This window comes from Podarcis muralis, chromosome 1 (assembly GCF_964188315.1).
Source record: "Podarcis muralis chromosome 1, rPodMur119.hap1.1, whole genome shotgun sequence".
Taxonomy (NCBI): Eukaryota; Metazoa; Chordata; class Lepidosauria; order Squamata; family Lacertidae; genus Podarcis; species Podarcis muralis.
In genome coordinates, this window is record NC_135655.1 from 43,147,369 (window position 1) to 43,168,087 (window position 20,719).

Sequence of the window (20,719 nt, forward strand, 5' to 3'; positions counted from 1 at the left end):
AGATGGAGTTCAAGAACACCTGGGCAGCCAAGTAATCTAAAAGTAACACTGAGAGGAGCATGGCATATTTTTTTAGCTGGGAATTAAACAAAAGCAGTTAGATCACAATCATAAAAAGAAATAAAAACTGGAGTGCAGTGTGTTTCTTCTCTTGACATATGGAGCACTGCAATGATTGCAGCTGATATCTCGGTTCTGCTGCCTAAGTTTTCATCCATCTGTGATATAGTCTCACCTCTCTCATCTCCTCATCCAGTTTGCGCTGCTCCAGTGCCTCCTTCTCAGCTCTTTTGCGGTGTTCTTTCTCCACTTTCTCGTATTTCTTCCAGTAAAGAAGCATCTCCTTCGTAAGGCGCCGTGCCCTCGGCAGAGTCTCCTTGCAGTTTTTCTGGGCTTGGATAGCTGCTCGACGCACCTCTCTCATACACTGGTGAGCCAGCTACCAAGGGAAAGGTAGGAAAGATGGAATTTGAAGGCTGCTTGGAAATGGCAGCTAATTCAAAATACTGCTACAAGATAGCAAACTGAGACTGAGCATTAAGAGTCATATTATGCTTGTGCTTCATGAGCTTCACTGGCACCAGGTTAGCTTACAGGCCAAATTCAAAGTGCTAGCTTTGACCTATAAAACTTTTCACTGCTTGGAACCAGTATATCAGAAATATTGCCTGTCTCCACACAATCAAGATGTCTTTTTCTGGGTTCCCTTGTGATCTGAGGTGCAACAGGTGGTTACGGGGGAAAGGGTTTTGTTTTTTGTTCTTTTAGTAATGGCACAAAACTCTGGAATGCTCTCTAGGAGGCTTGCCTAGTGCCTCGGTTGATGGCACAGACAACCCCCTTTTAATTTTTCCAACATCTTTACTTCAATTGCTTTATCTGCTTTTTTGGTCTTTAGGGGTTTTATGTTTCTAATGATTTGGGTTGAATTTCTGATTTAGTATTGTAAGCCCACGGTAATTTGAATAATGGAATATAAACTCCTATAATACACAAACAGAATAATATAGATTGAAAGGTTTCACATACAGTAAATTTCCATCTTGTCTTAGTATTAAAATAATGTATGATGCATCTTACCTTTCGACTGTTGCTTAAAAACAGGTTTCGGGCAGAAACTTTTTGTTTGTATGCCTAAAAAGAAGAAAGAGTTAAAGAAATCATTGCTTGGTCACATTCTTAAAAAGTAATTTTACTGTTTCCAAATATATTTGAATTACAATATCAAAGTGTGAGTTGTATAGACAGCTGACTATTATAAAAATGATCAAGCTATGGGGCATGCTACAGCTAAATAAAACACAGATAAACATCCCCCCCCCCCGAAAAGCTATGATCAATATCACCAAGGAAGTATGTTGTTTGCCTTTAATTCCTGAAAACAATTTTTCCTCCTATGGTAAAATGACTATGTTTCACTCTACACTTGTTACTCTCTTTCTTTCAACTACATAGGTGGTGGATGACCCTTGCTCCAAAAAGTGTGGTTTAAATTAAAGGGTTTAGGAACTCAGACCGGACCAAATTTCATAAAATCATACACAGACCTTGCTAAAACAAAATTCTACAAGAGAGAAAAATTCCAAATAATTACACATGATTAAAATAGCTCAGAAGGTAAGAAAACAACAAACACTAACTTATCCAGCTAATTAACGAATGCTTATACTGAAATCTCAGTAGGCTGTGCAACGGAACAAGTTGCTGTCAAAAGCCCAAATAGACGCTGACCTCGGCTTGGCTGGCTGCTGAGAGCTCCCACCAATCCAGGTTTTATGGAAACATCGACCATGGGCATTCACCTCTTCCACCCAATTACCTTGAAGCCTTAACAGGAGACCGCTGAATGTAAGCTCATTATTCCTGAGGTTCTAGCCCATTCCCGTAAACCAGTCCACAACACGGACAATTATTTCTTCTCTATATCACATCAAAGAGATTCGATTTTACATGTGCTCCCTTCTATGAACTTGAATACGTCCCTCTCTTTCACCCTTTTTGCCATATTGGTTTACTGCTTCTTTCTAGGCAAGCAAAAGGTTGCTTATTTAAATCAAAACCAGAAAAGTAAGTGTAAAAAGTAAATACACCCTCAAAGCAGACAGCTATAAGCCAATATTGCCAACCCTGCAATTGACCAATGATAAAATATTACCTTATTCTGCTTTCCTGCATTTGCTGGATCTGCCAGCCAAACGTATTAATTTCACTCTTTTTTACTGACAAAGCTCACCTTTGGCAGCTCCTTTTTAGCAATGCTCAGCCATACTTTGCGCCGGCGAGCATTCAACTGTTCAACAGATAAATGCTTTTTCTTGGACCCTGGTGGAGGGGTATCATGAGAGAACTTGGCAAAAACTTTGGTCTGGTGGTGATGGCGCCGTGGAGACTCCTCAGACGAGAGTTCTTCATCCCGTCTCTTCTTTTTTTTCACCTTTTTCAACTTAGCTTCATGAGAACAGAAGGCCACATGATTAGTCTACCCTTTAACAAACTGAGGCCACTATTATTCATTCATGATTTTTTGCTCTATTCCTTCCAATAACAGATAGCAAGAGGACTGCTTTGAAACCTGCTCTTGATCCTATGTATAACGTCTGCTAATTCTTCACTGCTCTGCAGGTCTGCAGTTAAATCACGTGAAGGCTTAATTACTGAGACTGAACAATCCTCACTTCATTTTTATACAGAAATATCTTGTGAGAACAAAATAACTTTTCCTCTCTAAAATGGAATTCTATTCACAAACATTAAAGAAGATAAACACAATGAGGAAGTCAAATTGAGCTGTGGCAAAGATTTGGCAAAGATGCATCAAGATGTTACATATACCTGGATAATTAACTAGAACGTGAATGCAAGTCTGTGAAATAAGTATAGTATAATACACTGGGGGAGGATGAGTGAAAGAAAAAACAAAAGTTTAGAAGCCCAGTAGGAAAGGAAGTCTACCCTTATAAAATCTTAAGAAAGTATATCAATACAATGCCTACCTTTTAATTTTTTGTCCTCTTTGAACTTCTTTTTCTTGGGTCCTATGAGATGGCGCTGTTGCTCATAGTAAGGATCATATGTGGAGAGCAAACCTGCGCTGTAGTACTGGTACTGCTGTAACTGAAGCAGACTTAAATTGTTATAAATATGTATTTTACTTAAGAAATGCTTTAAAGAACACAGCTAAGCTGGAAAATTTGCAGTATGAAAAAGAAAGCTGTGTTCTTTTGTATGTCACACTAAGAAGCTGGGATGAGCAAAATAATGACCCCATGCCTCTTTGCAAGCCAGCAATGTTTTCACTGCTCTAAAAACAAAGACTAACAGGATGAAAAGCCTGGTTTTTGTACTGAAGGGCACAGGTTAGCAAAGCTACTCTCCAAAATTGTTGGCAAAGGACAAATTACACTCTAGAATTTTACCTCTTTATCCTTGCTGTATTTACTTCGATGCAGTTTCTTGTACTTGTGCAGTCGCAGCATATTGTGAAGTTCTTCCCTAGATAGAGTAAATTCATCCCCTTCTTCCCCATCCTCATCAGTTGCTGACTCACTGTCACTGGAGTCATCACTCAGGAGAATGCTCTGCCAAAATTGAGAGGATTTTAGGTCAGTAAGAGCGAGCAAGATGACCAGATTAGTGTACAATAATTCCTTTAAAATGCCTGCCTGTTTATGACTGCTAGGTTATGAAAAAAATGAGTAACACCTTCTACAGACCTAAGCCCCTTAATATTTCCTAACATATCTTCCCACTACCTCACCTGCTTGCAATCCTAAGAAACTTTTATTATAGTAATAAGAAAAAATAGTATACATTCTCAATGCGCGCCAAGATTTTGAAACTCCCATGCCAGGATTCCCTATCTCCACCCTGCCCAACTCATTCAGAGATTCTTTTGATGCCTTTCTCATCACTCTAGGACAACTGACCAGGTAAATAATGCTACAATTCTAAGCAAGCAACTGCACAGATATCAGAGATTGTAATGTAGGATTAACAAAATTAATTCCTCTCAATTCCATGAAGCCAAGAAGTTTTAACAGATGGTGAGGTGTTTTGACAGCTTCACTCTTTTCAGAAAGCTTTCTGATTTCTGTAACTACATCATAAAATAATGCAATAGAAGTAGCAATGCAAACACATTTGGATTTCAGAATAAAAAAACTCCCACCTTTAGCCACTTTCTGCTTTTCTTCAATTTGGAAAAGTTGTATAGATTCCCTTTTTCTGCCTTTGGCTCTGTTTAAACAACACAGTAAGATAAAAAATGGAATTATTCACATGAGTCAACAGATTTAGCTGGAGAAAGCATTTATCCCTGTCCTAAGTACAAAAAATACATACACAGTGATAACAAAGGCTACTAGTTCTGTTTGGGATAGTTCCCAAACATATGTCTACTGTCGAAGGCTAGGTTACTCACCCAATGCAAACTAAAATTAATTGTAAAGCACATTTACCAGATTGCAACACTCCATTGAGCGAATGCGTGTTTAACATTCCAGAACTTCCTGCTCCGGATGACTCCCCAAGCAAGGAGCTTGTAGGTTCTTCTTTAACTTGTATCAAGGGACCCCCAGGCTGAGGAAGCAGAGGATTGTCATCCAATCCATCTTCACTTTCATCACTACAATAAAGTTTAAAATAATAGTTATTACAGCAAAAAGGACAAGTGAGGTATAAATAAACAACCACACTCCATCTCAGCAAATGCTCATTTTGCTCCATCCCCCAACACTGGATATATTTGTAATTATATTATGGACAAGATTAAGCCATTTATAATTTCACATATGAAAAAAGAGTATAATTTAAAATTCTAACTAAATTAAACATGATACATTTCATGCTCTTAAAGTATTATAGGAAGTTCAGGTTTTATAAGCATGTTTTAAGCATGTTTCAGTTTTGCACAGTATTTCCTTTTCCTCCCAAAAGGAAACCTTTTGCTTCCATGGCTTCAAATTTTTCAGAAATTTTACATAAACCACTCATATGTGAAAACTAATTATAAATTTGGTTGCATATATTTTTTTTAAAAAATCACCCACTGTCATTCTCTACTACAGTTTAAGGGCCAAACCGGATGAGGAATGTTAATCCCCACCCAGTTCTGCTGATTAAAATCTGCAGTTGCTGTTTGACCCCCTTCATGTGCATCACCCTCCACTATATCCCAAGAGTCCCTTAACCCTTAGGAACTGATCTTTGGGGGGGGGGGGAGAATTGGGGCATGCAGAGCTCCTTTCCATAAAATAAAGTCAGAATTCAAGCATCCCACACACTTAAGATGAAAACAATAATACGCCTCTTTTCTACGTGTTCCCAAATCGAAGTAAGGTAAAACTTCTAGTACCTGGATACATTCCTGTTGAAGATAGCGGAAGTCTGACGTAAAAAATGATCCAACCGCAGAGCTTTCTCCAGATATCGCAAATAGAGGGGCGTTGCCAGCTCTGTGCAGTTGCCATCCTCTCTTGCACCCAGCTCTGAGGCCATAGAACAAGCCTCTCCTCATGCAAAGTTGCCTCCTAACGCACAGCTGTTCCAAAACAGAATGTAACTATTTAGCATAATCATATCTATTTGAAGTCCTTTTTAAAAAAAAATGTTGTTGTTTTGTTGTTGTTGTTGTGAATTCAATTTCTATACTGCCCTTCATCCAAGGATGACAGGGTGGTTTACAATATATATAAAAAGTAATAAACTCACAGGATCCTGTTTCTTTTCATGGGGATTTTTTTATTGCGGCTTATATTGGGTTGACCTGTAATGCCTGTCAATGCATGTGCTTGGAAGATCAGGTTGCTCGTGTCCTATTTAAATTCTATACCAATAGTCATTGTGGTATATTTCATTGTGGAATTACATTTTCAAAGTTTGTTCCCATGACTGTCCAACTAGGTAACAGAACAAAATTAAACATCACGTGATAAAAAAATGTTCAGATGGTTTCACTTAAGTCTTATCAAATTTTATCAGCAGGGATTATAATTCGGGTTGCAAAAGAAAAAAAATTGTTTTTTATTTGGCCTTGCATCTAGCCCCCTGGCAAAGAGATGAGAAAGACCTGGCCTGAATATTGGTGGTTTTCTAATAGCATCCTTGGGAAGCCAGGGGCTTCTTGGAAGGGTTTGTCAAGGAGAAGTAGCAAAAGGAGGTTTGCCCAACCTTGATGATCTTCCCCTGCAATGTACAGCTGCAGGAAAGAGATAGGTGTATCCTAGTTTATAAACTCAGTTCATATGAGGCAACTGTGAGGCCAAAGAGACCAAGCTGACACATTGTGTGAACTAAACATGCATTCTAGAACAGTGCCGGAGACTCCCACAGAGGGGTCCATCACAAACAAGTCAACGAGGAAACTGTTCCACTGACTTTTAAAAAATCATCTATCTGACGTGATATGAGAGCTCTTTATTCTAGAATCTAATATAAGTAGTTCATTGACAGGGATACATAATAGCACAAGTGATACAGGAATAATGTAGGGAAATGTGAATTGGCTTGCTATACACCAACATTTAGCGTTCCAAGACCATGGTAAGCCACTACAACTGTTGCATAATGCAGCATACAAGCTCACATATCTCAACAGTTCTCGTGATATTTATTTATTTAACAGGACTTATTTAACAGGGACGCGGGTGGCGCTGTGGGTAAAAGCCTCAGCGCCTAGGGCTTGCCGATCAAAAGGTCGGCGGTTCGAATCCCCGCGGCGGGGTGCGCTCCCGCTGCTCGGTCCCAGCGCCTGCCAACCTAGCAGTTCGAAAGCACCTTCGGGTGCAAGTAGATAAATAGGGACCGCATACTAGCGGGAAGGTAAACGGCGTTTCCGTGTGCTGCGCTGGCTCGCCAGATGCAGCTTGTCACGCTGGCCACGTGACCCGGAAGTGTCTCCGGACAGCGCTGGCCCCCGGCCTCTTGAGTGAGATGGGTACACAACCCCAGAGTCTGTCAAGACTGGCCCGTATGGGCAGGGGTACCTTTACCTTTACCTTTATGCTAGTTCTTCTTGCATTTGCCAGCAGATAACACAATACAGATGTCACAACTTATTTATGACAATAACACTGAAGTTCAGAAATTGCATACCGCTGACTTCACCGCTCACAGAATATATAATTGCAAAAGTAAACACAAGTTTCAATATTTTATTATTTATTAATCACCGTATTTTTGCTCTATAAGACTCACTTTTTCCCTCCTAAAAAGTAAGGGGAAATGTGTGTGCGCCTTATGGAGCGAATGCAGGCTGCGCAGCTATCCCAGAAGCCAGAACAGCAAGAGGGATTGCTGCTTTCACTGTGCAGTGATCCCTCTTGCTGTTCTGGCTTCTGAGATTCAGAATATTTTTTTTCTTGTTTTCCTCCTCCAAAAACTAGGTGCGTCTTGTGGTCTGGTGCGTCTTATAGAGCGAAAAATACGGTAACTTTTTCTGCTGTTTAATGTAATAAAAGTCTCTAAGCGGTTTACATAAAAACAATATGCATCTGCATTATCCAAATAGACCTGAACAGTTTTTATTTTACCTAAACGTTACCAGAGCATAGACAACAGAAGTTAATCTATCTCTATCCAGATAGGGGAGCAGCTGGGCCATTAGCCAAAGCTGATGAAGGCACTCCGTGCCATTGAGGCCACCTGAGCCTCAAGGAACAGGAAAGAATCCAGAAGTACCCCCAAGCTACGTACCCGCTCCTTCAGAGGGAGTGCAACCCCATCAGAAGCAGGCAACCTCTCATCCATCCTGTCTAGGGAATCGCCCACTAACAGTGCCTCAGTCATATCAGGACTGAGCTTCAGTTTTTTGGCTCTCATCCCATTCTTGAGGCAAGCCAACAATCCAGAACATCCAATGCCACACATGCAGATGTAAAGGAGAAATATAGCTGTGTTTCATCAGCATATTGCTGACAGTGTACAGTGGTACTTTGGGTTACATACGCTTCAGGTTACAGACTCCGCTAACCCAGAAATATTGCTTCAGGTTAAGAACTTTGCTTCAGGATGAGAACAGAAATCGTGCTCTGGGGGTGCAGCAGCAGCGGAAGGCCCCATTAGCTAAAGTGGTGCTTCAGGTTAAGTACAGTTTCAGGTTAAGTACAGACCTTCGGAACGAATTAAGTACTTAACCTGAGGTACCACTGTACTCCAAAACTCTGGGTGAACCCACTCAGCAGTTTCATGTAGACATTAAACATCATAGAGGGAGAAAATCGACCCTGTGGAACCCCACATTGAAGGCTCCATGGGGCCGCAGAGCACACCCCAAACATCACCCTCTGGAAATGACCACCAAAGTAGGACCGGAACCACTGCAAAGTGGTGCCACCCCCCACCCCACGACAGTCACTCCACAAGTATACCATGGTTGATTGTATCAAAAACCACTGAGAGGTCGAGGAGAATTAACAGGAAAATATTTTCCCTGTCTTTCTTTTGACAGAGGTCATTATACAAGGTGACCAAAACAGTTTCTGTGCCAAAACCCTGACTGAAATGAATCTAGAGTGCTTGTTTCTGGTCCATGACCACCAGCTCAAAACCCTATAATAATGACTGGAAATAATGACCTTGGTTCCCAAAAGGTTTAGTTGTCAAACAAATCGGCTCCCAAATGCCGCAAACCAGGAAGTGTGTGTTCTGGTTCGTGAATGTTTTTCAGAAGCCAAACGTCCAACACGTTTTCCACTTGAGTGCACAAAGCTCCTGCAGCCAATCAGAAGCCGTGCCTTGTTTTTCGAATGGTTTCGGGAGTCGAATGGACTCCCGGAACAGATTAAGTTTGAGAACCAAGGTACCACTGTATTATACTTAGGAGCTGTGGGGTAAGGATTTGCTGTGCAGAAAGGAGGAGCTCTATCAGCTAGGAATTCCCAAATGCAAGTAAGCAGGCGCTTACCAGACAATGAAATGCAAAATTCACTTTGCTTGTGAACTAGAGGCTCTCTGCTCTAACTACTGCTAACTAAACATTCATGATTCCTTTTTTTCCTTTCCAGAATCTGTGCTCTGGCACATGACCTGCACAATAACAAGTTCCACCACAACTCCTTGCAAAGGGTGAATACTGTATGACTGACATTATCTTTCCCTAATAGCTGACTCCTCTAATGGAGATATCAGGGGAACCAAACGCAGGAAAGAAAGCAGAGAGCCCAATAAACAGTAGCTGGGAAGATGTTTCTTCCCCTCTATTCCACCACAGTCACATAGATCTGTGGATGAAGACCTGTTGATGGCCTTGTGGTAAAGCATGCTGTTACTCCAGCACATGCTTTTAGTACAGTGGTACCTCGGGTTACATACGCTTCAGGTTACAGACTCCGCTAACCCAGAAATAGTGCTTCAGGTTAAGAACTTTGCTTCAGGATAAGAACAGAAATTGGGCTCCGGCGGTGTGGCAGCAGCAGGAGGCCCCATTAGTTAAAGTGGTGCTTCAGGTTAAGAACAGTTTCAGGTTAAGAACAGACCTCCGGAACGAATTAAGAACTTAACCCGAGGTACCACTGTATTGTGTCACCAGTTCTCTAGTATTCTTAGAAGGGAAGCAATCCTCAATCAACACTGTTATGTTCTCAACATCCATGGGAAACTTTACTTTTCTCCCAAGCCTTCCCAAATTGGTCTATTTCATTTCTGCCATTTTAAAATTCATGTTGATTTTTATATTTTAAAACTGCTTTTGTATTAAGTATTTTATTCTATTTTTGTACACTCCAAATATATACTGTGAATATATAGTGTAATAAATTCTTTTAAATAAATAGTGTTTTGAGCCCAGCACATTTCAAATATCAACCCTTCTGCAGGAATATTCTGCAATATTAAACTATACTAAAAACTCCTACCAGATCCAGACACTATGAGCAAGGCTCAGGCCAGGGATAGTGAGAGTTGCAGTCCAGCAACATCTGGAGGGCACTGGGTTGTGGGAGGCTCTTATAACCCTTTTATATAAAAAATAATAAAACTAAAACTAATCAGGGGCACCCCAGCAGGAAAGAGAGCAACTAAATGATGGTTGTCTCTCTCAGTAGCTAGCTTATCTACCTATAATGAGCACTTAGGCAAAGGTACTATTATGCAACTGCGGATTATCATTCTGTATCCTGCCCACTCCCATACAGAACAGACCATAAGCAAATCTTGCAGAACAACCAGCAGCAAACATTTGCACATCCAGCTGTTCTTATGTGGGGTTGCCACCTTTTCATCTAGCAGGGCTGCTATAAGTTCAATTTTGTTTGCAAGACAAATTATGTGCAATCAAACTTAGCATGGGGATACAGTGATGGGGGCAGGTGTTATTCCGCTGTCAGGAGCCCTGCTAGAATAGGTGGTTAGCAACTCTACTCATCTTGCTTTTAAAACTCACTTTAGCACTGATATTGTTCAATGCGAGCTTTGTCTCACCTGTTCCTATAAGGGCAAGCAAAGAAAGTGCCCCCACATTTGTTGATAATTTCAACAGCTTTAATGGTGAGATCCCACAACAGAAGGAAAAGTGATGCTGGTTAACAGCTGTGTGGTCAATATACCTATAACCTCTTACCCATGTAGGACTTGCCTTTTCTGCTGTGGAACACCTCAGCTGTGCATTGTGTAGAATGGCAGGCTTCCCATCACTCTTTTTTGTAGGAATGGGGGCTTCTTTGGCCACACAACAGCCGAGCCAGAAGAGGCAGAACCATAGAAGCCACAATTTCTGGCTTGACTACCAAAGGCACCCAACACAGACAGTGTGAATCCCGGACAATCTCAGGTGTGCCTGTGTTGACAGGCTCCTCCCAACCTCCTTCACAGGGAGTCTGTGTACGGGTTCAAACTTGGGGCCTCATGTATGCAAAACAAGTTGGCCTGCAGAGCAAAAGCTTTAAATAAATCCTCCCTAGTCCTAGTTTATATCTGCCTGGGCTGTCAGATGACAAAGGTTCTATCCTAGGTTTTTCTCCAGCTGATGTTTGATTTAGGGAGCTGCTCTACTGAGTGTGAAGTGTGGCATGTTATCTCTACCTTTCTTTGCTTCCAAGACTACTGGCTAATTAGCTAGGTAGCCAAAATGTGTGTTTTGCCTTGGGGTGAGTTTAATAAATCCCTAGGCTAGGAGTTGAACTGCTATCCCTTATTTCCCATTTTTATTATATTTCCGACTGGCCTACCAGGGAGGTTGCTCCCCGGGAGTTTGTTGTGGCTACAGTGCTTGCTTGTTAGTCCACTGGCTAGCTGCTCCCTCTTGGTATCATTCCCTTTATCATAGCCTACTGGGCCTTGAATTCCTCTCCTGGGAAAGCCAAAGATTTGGGTTTGGGTGAGATAAGATTCAGAGGTTATGTTGTGATTGCTTGCTATATATAAATGTTTTCGTTAACTTGCAGCTGACTGTTTATATCTTGTACACAATGATTTTATAGTCATTTGTATGTAACCATCCTAGGATTGTCAAACTTCAGGGCAGGTGTAGAAGTTGAGTGAATACATCAAATAGTGTCTTCCAAATGAGCTAAAGATATGCTTGGGTGTCACAACTTGCAGCATCCATACTTACTATTCTTTTTTTAAACTTCATAGAGTGACCCAAGGCAACTTACATTTAAAAAAATAAGAACAACAAAAAATACTATATATATATAAAAAACCAATACAATTCCAATATAAAATTGGAAGGCCTGGCCCACTAAATAAAGCCAGAATGGCACCTTTCAAATAAAGGGCCAAAAGCCCAGGCAACATTTCCTGTGTTCCCCTATGCCCTTGACTGATGAAAATGTGACTATTTCTAGGCTGCCCATGCTTGTGATATAAGAGGACACAAACTTCAGGAGTGCATAGGTACTGGTGACAACTGCTGGACTATGCTGGCTGCAGGATGGTAGTGTGAACTACTAAGGGCACTAGTGTGCCTTTGTGACTGCCAGATTAGTGTGTGAGGCAAGGTGGCAGCAGAGATGTGTGTCCACCACCACAGTAAGTGGGTTGGTTTCTTCCAATGCTGGCTACTGTGCAGTGTGCAGGCATCATTAACACATGACGCTGTGATTTGTGGGTGTAAGCAGTGTTGCCAGGGATGCTGTGGGGGAGTCCGTCGGTGTTGTTATGTTCTTCTTTAAAGTGGCATAATTTTGCTGTTGACTTTGCTGCTAGGAGTGTAAGGGATCCCAACTGCATTAAGCTACTACTACATTGACATCAGTGGTATTGACATAGCAGTACCATTGGACTACGCTGTTAATCAAACTGTGACTTTTGTTGCATTCTCACATAATGGCAGGTGAAGAGAAAACAACAGAGTACAGTACGTGATCCCTCACAAACCCATATAACTGTCAGTTCTGGGTTGTGGACTATGCCACATCTAAAATCTGCACAAGCTTCTAATCAGGTATTTGTACAAGACTTCTTCAAAAAGACTATTTGGAATCTAGTTCTTTCGGAGAGATCTGCAATACTAAAATGCCTGTATGCCACTGGTTCAGGACAGCAAATCAGTAATCTCAAATGGACAACATGTTCTTGAAAAATGAGTTCAGGCTCTAGCCCAATAAAGGCATTATTAACTTAGTAAGTTTGTAGAAAAGCCTTTTTCAAAAATAGTTAAAGAATTACTACAGTGGTGCCTCGCAAGACGAAATTAATTCGTTCCAAGAGTTTTTTCTTCTTGCGAGTTTTTCGTCTTGCGAAGCACGGTTTCCCATAGGAATGCATTGAAAATCAATTAATGCGTTCCTAGGAAAACCACCTTCAGACCAGGTCTGGGGACAGTCTGTCCCCCGACCTCTTCTGAAGGCTGGGTGGGGGGGACAAGGGCTTTTCTTCCCACCGCCAGCCTTCAGAAGGCTGTTCTGAAGGCTGGCGGTAGGAAGAAAAGCCCTTCTCCCCCCCACAGGACTTCAAAAGAGCTGCGGGAAGTCCGGCGGGGGTCCAAGGGATTCCCTCACTGCCGCCTGCGTTTAAAAGGACTCTGGGGAAAGCAGCGAAGCGCGCTGCTTTCCCCGAGCGCTTCTAAAGGTGGGCGGCAGTGAGGGAATCCCTTGGACCCCCGCCGGACTTCCCGCAGCTCTTTTGAAGTCCGGCGAGGGTCCAAGGGATTCCCTCCCACCCGCCCGCGTTTAAAAGCACTCCGGGGAAAGCAACAAAGCGCACCGCGCTTTGCTGCTTTCCCCGGAGTGCTTTTAAAGGCGGGGGCTGGGAGGGAATCCCTTGGACCCCCCCCGGACTTCCCGCAGCTCTTTTGAAGTCCGGCGAGGGTCCAAGGGATTCCCTCCCAGCCGCCCGCGTTTAAAAGCACTCCGGGGAAAGCAACAAAGCGCGCTGCGCTTTGCTGCTTTCCCCGGAGTGCTTTTAAAGGCGGGGGCTGGGAGGGAATCCCAAGGACCCCCGCCGGACTTCCCGATGCTCGGGGAAAGCAGCGCGCTTCGCTGCTTTCCCCAGAGTGCTTTTAAACGCTGGCGGCGGTGACCATGCCCCGCCCCGTCCCCGCCGCCCGGCATCGGGGCATGGTCCCGATGGCGGGCGGCGGGGGGAGGCGTTCCCGCCTGCCGACCGGCATCGGGGCATCGTTCCGAAGCCCGGCGGCGGCAGGAGGAGCTGTCCCCGCCCCGCCGCCAGCCTTCGGAGGAGGTCCGAGGACAGCGGGGAAGACGCGCTGCGCTTCCCCGCTGTCCCGGAGATTTCCCTATGGGCTGTCGTCTTGCGAAGCCAGCCCATAGGGAAATTCGTTTTGCGAAGCGCCTCCAAAACGGAAAACCCTTTCGTCTAGCGGGTTTTCCGTCTTGCGAGGCGTTCGTCTTGCGAGGTACCACTGTATATAACAACGAAGATTGAAATCAACATAGGAGTCCGGACAAGAACATACTTAACATAGGTAAAAACCTACCTACCACAGAAAGAAATGAGCAAACTGATAATGGATGACTTTTCAGCAGCTTAACACATTTTTATAGGTGAAAAACTACTTTAATTCTGAGAGAAGAGCTGCTTTGTAACAAATCCGCAAGTGTTTGTTGTAAGTACCATTGTATGTAGTAAACTTTGCTGTTGTGTGGTAGAAAACACAGCCAAGGGTTGACAACTAGTGATATACACATCTGTCACACAGACCATTGACCCTTATACAAAACTAGTGCATAGGTCGCTTCACAGCCAATACATGACATTTGTGGTTTTGCTTCGCTGGGTCAGTTGCTTCTGTGCTTAACTGGTACAGAATTGTCTAAGGTTTACTGTGCGGGGTTCCACTAAAGCAAAAGCATTTTTACCACCAGATTATGGAAATAAATCAATCCTAATTTAATATTCTTCTGTACTTTACTTTTTCTTTAAATTTTGAATCAGTTTCAGTAAACAGAAAAACTAAAATTGATTAAAGTTGAGTTTCATTTTGATTTGAATCTGTGGCTATCTAAAGTCAAAGAACAACATATTCATGGTTGCTAAACAACAGAGTAGAAGAAAAAAATCCTAGGAAATCTATTGATTTGGATTTGGGAAGGAAGTTCAAGTTCCACCTTTTTCAAAGACTATGTGAATGGATAAAACTATACTGAGGTTGTACTGCTATGAACACTTACTTTGGTGTTGACTTTATTAAACTTGGTGGGGCTTACTTTCAGTTAAAAGATAGGTAGGATCTGGCCATACATTTCCATTACTCATCTGTGAAATGGTAATACTAGCAACCAACTACAGAACTGTTTTGAAGGCAAACGTATACTTTGCAAATCTGAAGTACTACGTAAATGTTTAGCAGAGTAAGTTTTAACCTATGCCACACATTCTTTCTCATTCTAATTTTTCAAGTAGCAGTACAAGATATTCTAGTTGAACAACTGCTTTTGGCTTCTATAATTAAGATGTTAACAACATAACATTTCTAATCCTGAAGCACTAAAACACATGAAGAAAAACAATCAAGCTCCAGTCAAAACAGCCCCATGTTGGTTTTGATGCAGCAGAGCAGAGGTGGCTAACTTATGAATGGCCCTCCAGATACTGAAGAAGAAGAGTTTGGATTTGATATCCCGCCTTTCACTCCCCTTCAGGAGTCTCAAAGCGGCTAACATTCTCCTTTCCCTTCCTCCCCCACAACAAACACTCTGTGAGGTGAGTGGGGCTGAGAGACTTCAAAGAAGTGTGACTGGCCCAAGGTCACCCAGCAGCTGCATGTGGAGGAGCGGAGACGCGAACCCGGTTCCCCAGATTACGAGATTACCGCTCTTAACCACTACACCACACTCTCCTACATGTCCCATTATCCTTGACCATTGGCCATGATGGCTGAGGATGATGGGAGTTGCAGTTCAACAACGTTTAAAGAGCTGCAGATTAGCTACCCCTGCAGCAGAGGAACCAATTTAGCTGCTCTGAATCAAACAATTTACATCCAAAATTTGGAAATAATACACTGTGATGGTCTAATTACAAGCAGACCATCACAGCCCTTAGTACACTAATAAGTACAGTCAAACCTTGGCTGTCGAACATTATCGGTTCCGGAAACCTGTTCAGCTTCTGAAATGTTCAGCAACCAAGGTGAGACTTATGATTGGTTGCAAGAGCTTCTTGCACTCAGGCAGAAGCCACGTCGGACGTTTGGCTTCCAAAAGCCATTAAACAACCAGAGCATTTACTTCTGGGTTTTTGGCGTTTGGGAGCTGAAATGTTTGAAAACGGAGCCATTCGACAACTGAGGTTTGTACTGGTATTTACCTCTCCTCTGTCAAAACACTACTTCTACCCAAGAAACCTTGCAGGAGATTGCATAGAAGTCAAGATTAAGATGTGTACTGAAGTTTTTTAAATAACAGAAACACTCGCTCCTATTAGTTGTATGTATGGAACACAGGCATGCTGACCTGTCATAAATACATTTGTGAAAGGTAAGAGTTTGCTTGCAACCAGGGGGCAAAGGAAGTGATAGTCATCATGTTATGCTACAAGCTAACCAGGCTTTCCAGTTAAAACATGGAACAGCACAATCTTAACCAACAGCCCTCCATGATTGCCAGCCTTTAATTTCCAGTTACCGAGGACAGCCCAGCAGCCAAACGTTTTGGAGTGTGATCAGGATGCACTATATGCATCCCAGATCAAACTACCAAATCACACATACCATGTGACCAGTAAGTCATTTACAGCTTTTAAGCACGTGTTCTACATAATCGAAGCGAACAGAAATTTTCAGATTAAAATTGCGAAACCGATATGCACTTTTATTTTCTGTTTTACGCTTGACGCTCAAGTATGCTGGGGTCTTGGAATCTGCAAGCACTAATCCTGAACCCCCACAAACCACACCGAAATAAAACCGAATAAAGAGTCGAACCGCACGTTCCAATGGTTAACAGACCGCATAGGAAGCAGTGCGGTTGGCAATCCTATAGGCTAAACCGGGACGCTGCTTAAGGCGGGGCTGTCAAGCCCATACGCTGAGCTCCCGTTTCCTCGTCCGCCGCCTTCATGCAAAGCGCGGGGCGCGCACGTGGGCTGGGTGCGACCGACACACCCTCACCCCGGCGCCGCACGCTGCCGAGGGGCGGCACAGGCCCCGCCAAGGGCGCCTTCCCTCCTTCCGCGGGAGCGTTTTGCGGGCGAAGGGAGGTTGCCGGGGTCCCGCCCCCTCCGCAGTGGGGGGCGCGCGTGTGCCTGCTCTCCCTCCCTCCGCCCCAGAGGAGCGGCAGGGCCTGTCGCTTTAAGAGAAGGCCCGGCTGCCGGGGCCGCTGCGGAGCGAGCGGGAAGGAGGGGTTGGGTTCGGGGGGGAAGCCGGAACCTGGCCTAGCGGGTCCCTCCGGCGCTGCCCCCTGCCTCGGCCCGGGAGCCCCGGCGTCTTACCTGGTGCGTGGCCCGGCTTGGGCCGGGGGTGGCTTTCGAGTTGCCCGCCCCGCTCTCTCGCGCCGGCCTCTCGCCCCGCGCTGCGCTGGCGCTGCCTGTGCCCTGCCGCGGTGCCTCTCGGCTTCTGCCTCGCCAAGATGGCGGCCGCGCTATTGCTGCTGAGGAGGCGGCGGCTGCGGGCGCTGGGACGGCGGCGGCGGCCACTTTCGCTCACTGAGAGGAGAGGAGCAGGGACACGGGGAGCCATGGCGGGGGGGAGGAGAGGCGCCATGGCCAGGCCAGAACAATCGAACTCGGCACCCCTAGCTGGCCCTCGGAGCCCCCACCTAGAAATACTCGGTGGCAGGCTTCGCCGCAACCGCTACACTGTCCCCGAGCCCACATCCCGTGCTCTTCCCCCCACATAGAACCCACAAGGACCCCTGTAGCATCGATTCGTTCATCGTTCGACTGGTTGAGTCTGGCGGTGACGGAAATTACCGAACGCTTTCGGCCGAAGAGACTGGCGTGAGTTAGCAATTCTCGCGCGAGGCGCCAGCTAAAGGTTCGCGAGGGTAAGATTCCAACGGGAGCTCCTTGGAAGTGACGTAGCGTTTGGCTAACCTTGCTCCTGTGTTTAGGGGTGGGGCTGTGCAGACCTTGGTAGGCCTGCGATCAACAGAGAGCCTTCCTGTTGATTGAAAGTATTTTCACAGGCAGTAATCGAATTCTCTGTTCGCAGTTCGTCTCCACGCGGTTTCTCCAGCACGCTTTTGCCACGGCTGTTTTTTTATTAAAGCACGAAGGACGGCACATAAATCTCTTACAGTGAATGAAATAATATTGAGAACTGGATCCCTTTAATCAAAGGCCCCATGCATTAATTTGATAGTACCTGGTATCAATTTCTCTTTCAATTCACCTCCCCACTCCCCGCACATTTCTTGTCTTACCACTTGAGTATTAAACGGTTTGCCACACTGGAAAATATTAAGCTATTTTTGTAACTGCCTTGCAAGGAAAATGGTGATAGCTCTAAGGTGCTGCAGTATATCTTGTTCTTGCAATGTATTTGTTTTGGTAAAAGGATATAAATTACTATATATGTTAACACTGTATGTGTGCATGTATATATATCTGGCCAGGACGTTCCTACTTATATCTCTAAAACCTAAGGACGCATTTTAGACAAAATTTAGTTTTTCTTGGTGCATATTTACAACTGGAAAGGCAGACACCAACCTGAAAGGGCAGATTAACCTCTGACTATTCCTAGTTGTGACGACAATAAGCTGCTACTGAATACCAGGTACCAGAGAATAGCTGGTTACGTTGAGAGACTGGTCAAAGGTCACAGTAAGTTTTATGGCTGATTGGTGATTTTAACGCAGGTCCTAGTCCATGTAATATCCCTGAACTTTATTCAGCGTTCTGGGGGCAAAGATGTAGAAATGAATACACTGTGAGCCAGGGGCATAATCTTTTCTCATAGGTCTGGAAAGTTATGGAATCCTATTCTTTCCTTGTTAACAGTCCTGTGTGACACCTTTTAAGTCTAACCAGGCTGCAATCCTTACCAGGGAGTGATCCACATGGAATTCAGTGGGGCTTAGTTTTGAGTAATCTAGTATTTGTTGCATGAATCCACCGCTTCTGAGCCATAATAAGACACTTAGGTGCCAGGTATTAATACAATTGCAGTGTTCAAGTGGCCACAGAAATCCCCCCCCCCAGAAGTAGTGTTTGGGAGAGCAGGAAACCCTTCTTAAAACTAGGCTATTTTTTCCATTTAGTTAGGCGCTATCTATAGAACAGCAATTCCTAAAGTGTCCACAGTATAATAGAGGGGGAAGAACTTGGCCACACACCTTGGACTTCTTATCCGCCCCACCAAGTCTAGTGGACACCAGCCACCCATGAATGGGAGAAGCCCTTTGCTCTCAATAGTGGAGAAATAGACCAATAAGTATGTGGAAAAATAGGATAGTAGGCTAAATAGACCTTTGGTCTGGTGCAGCAGGGCTCCTTTTAAGTTGTTATTCTACTTATATCTGAGGAATTGTATTTTCAGGCAGCTAAAGGGGTAATCTAGGCCGCAGTGTCCGCATCCATCGGGCGGGGGGGGGGGGACTTAGTATAGTGGTACCTCAGGTTACATATGCTTCAGGTTACATACACTTCAGGTTACAGACTCCGCTAACCCAGAAATATTACCTCGGGTTAAGAACTTTGCTTCAGGATGAGAATAGAAATTATGCAGCGGCAGCAGGAGGCCCCATTAGCTAAAGTGGTGCTTCAGGTTAAGAACAGTTTCAGGTTAAGAACAGACCTCCAGAACGAATTAAATTCTTAACCTGAGGTACCATTGTATATATAACTTAACAGGTACGTCCAGCAAATTAGAATTAAAAAGGTTGAAGAAAGCTGCGAAACATTAATTCTGCAGTGCATGAAAGTGAATGGGGTGGTGCTAAGTAGGTTGCCTATTCCTCAAGGCCTGTATACAATGCAGGGGCCACCTGTTTGAAGGATGATTCCATTTTGAAGCTCTAAAAGATGTTGCTCTGTGCAGATACAGGACCTATATAAAAGGTAAAGGTACCCCTGCCCGTACGGGCCAGTCTTGACAGACTCTAGGGTTGTGCGCCCATCTCACTCAAGAGGCCGGGGGCCAGCGCTGTCCGGAGACACTTCCGGGTCACGTGGCCAGCGTGACATCGCTGCTCTGGCGAGCCAGAGCCGCACACGGAAACGCCGTTTACCTTCCCACTAGTAAGCGGTCCCTATTTATCTACTTGCACCCGGGGGTTCTTTCGAACTGCTAGGTTGGCAGGCACTGGGACCAAGCAACGGGAGCGCACCCCGCCGCGGGGATTCGAACCGCCGACCTTTCGATCGGCAAGCCCTAGGTGCTGAGGCTTTTACCCACAGCGCCACCCGCGTCCCTTAGGACCTATATACGTGAATGCAAAAAGACCACAAAGAAGAAACATGACTTTTATTTTAGAGAAAAACATTTCAACTGCCTTGTGAAGAGTTTTCTTGGGAAAACCATCTACCAAAAAACCCAGCATATTAGCTTTATATCTGAAACGTACACACTTGCATTTTAAGAAACATCTGTTCAAATTCCAACAAACAATATACAGCTTTGCCCTTCTATTTTGAAAATGAACAACTCATTCCTATTTTCAAATAAGCATGCTTAGGATCCTGTCCTTGGAGTTCTGCTGCTATAATGCTGCCCAACTAAAGGCCTTTTACTATGTAATTGTTTTCCCCACAAAAAAAGGAAGCCAGGACAGATCGTGATGAGTGCTCACTGGAAGGACAGATCGTGAAGCTTAGACTCCAATACTTTGGCCACCTCATGAGAAGAGAAGACTCCCTGGAAAAGACCCTGATGTTGGAAAAGATGGAGGGCACAAGGAGAAGGGGACAACAGAGGACGAGATGGTTGGATAGTGTTCTCGAAGCTACAAACATGAGTCTGAACAAACTGCGGGAGGCAGTGGAAGACAGGAGTGCCTGGCGTGCTCTGGTCCATGGGGTCACGAAGAGTCGGACAGGACTAAACGACTGAACAACAACAACCACCTTTTGAAACCTAGAACACAGTTATTCCGTACTGCATCACATGTCCAACTGATAATTGAACTTCGGAGTAAACATGGTTAGGATTGAGCTGCTTTAAAATGTTTGCTGTTCCCTTTGTAGACTATGTTGTACAAATAATGCTATTATTTATGGGTACTTGGTGCAATAAATAACTTTCTATATTGCTCTAGGGAGAATTTTGCGATCCAGAATGGAAAACCTGTTCCAAAGATATTACTGCAAATACTGTATTGGGGAGCAGTGGGGAACAGCTAACAATTCTGCAGATGATTTGTGTTTCTATGTTGTTGGG

The 20,719-nt window shown here is 44.1% G+C and overlaps 1 protein-coding gene and 1 long non-coding RNA gene across 4 annotated transcripts in view; one reads left to right on the forward strand and one right to left on the reverse strand.

The window, feature by feature from the left end:
- The window catches only part of INO80 (INO80 complex ATPase subunit), a 55,555-nt gene extending 38,584 nt beyond the window's left edge, over positions 1-16,971 (reverse strand). For 2 of the 3 annotated variants that reach the window (XM_028723088.2, XM_028723079.2), the window contains exons 1-9: positions 16,831-16,971; positions 5,354-5,539; positions 4,458-4,624; positions 4,169-4,236; positions 3,417-3,578; positions 2,994-3,114; positions 2,234-2,448; positions 1,081-1,134; positions 236-439 (exon numbers count right to left, since the gene is read on the reverse strand). In XM_028723088.2, the coding sequence (XP_028578921.2) occupies positions 236-439; positions 1,081-1,134; positions 2,234-2,448; positions 2,994-3,114; positions 3,417-3,578; positions 4,169-4,236; positions 4,458-4,624; positions 5,354-5,496 (1,134 nt within the window). In that variant the 5' untranslated portion in view covers positions 5,497-5,539; positions 16,831-16,971. The remainder of the gene's footprint in view (positions 1-235; positions 440-1,080; positions 1,135-2,233; positions 2,449-2,993; positions 3,115-3,416; positions 3,579-4,168; positions 4,237-4,457; positions 4,625-5,353; positions 5,540-16,830) is intronic. The other variant, XM_028723094.2, reaches the window with a different exon arrangement.
- Positions 16,972-17,246: 275 nt separating this feature from the next.
- On the forward strand, positions 17,247-20,591 carry LOC114594071 (uncharacterized). Its single transcript, XR_013392515.1, has 2 exons — positions 17,247-17,384; positions 20,102-20,591. It is a non-coding gene; the product is annotated as an uncharacterized LOC114594071 (long non-coding RNA).
- The last annotated feature ends 128 nt before the right edge of the window (positions 20,592-20,719 follow it).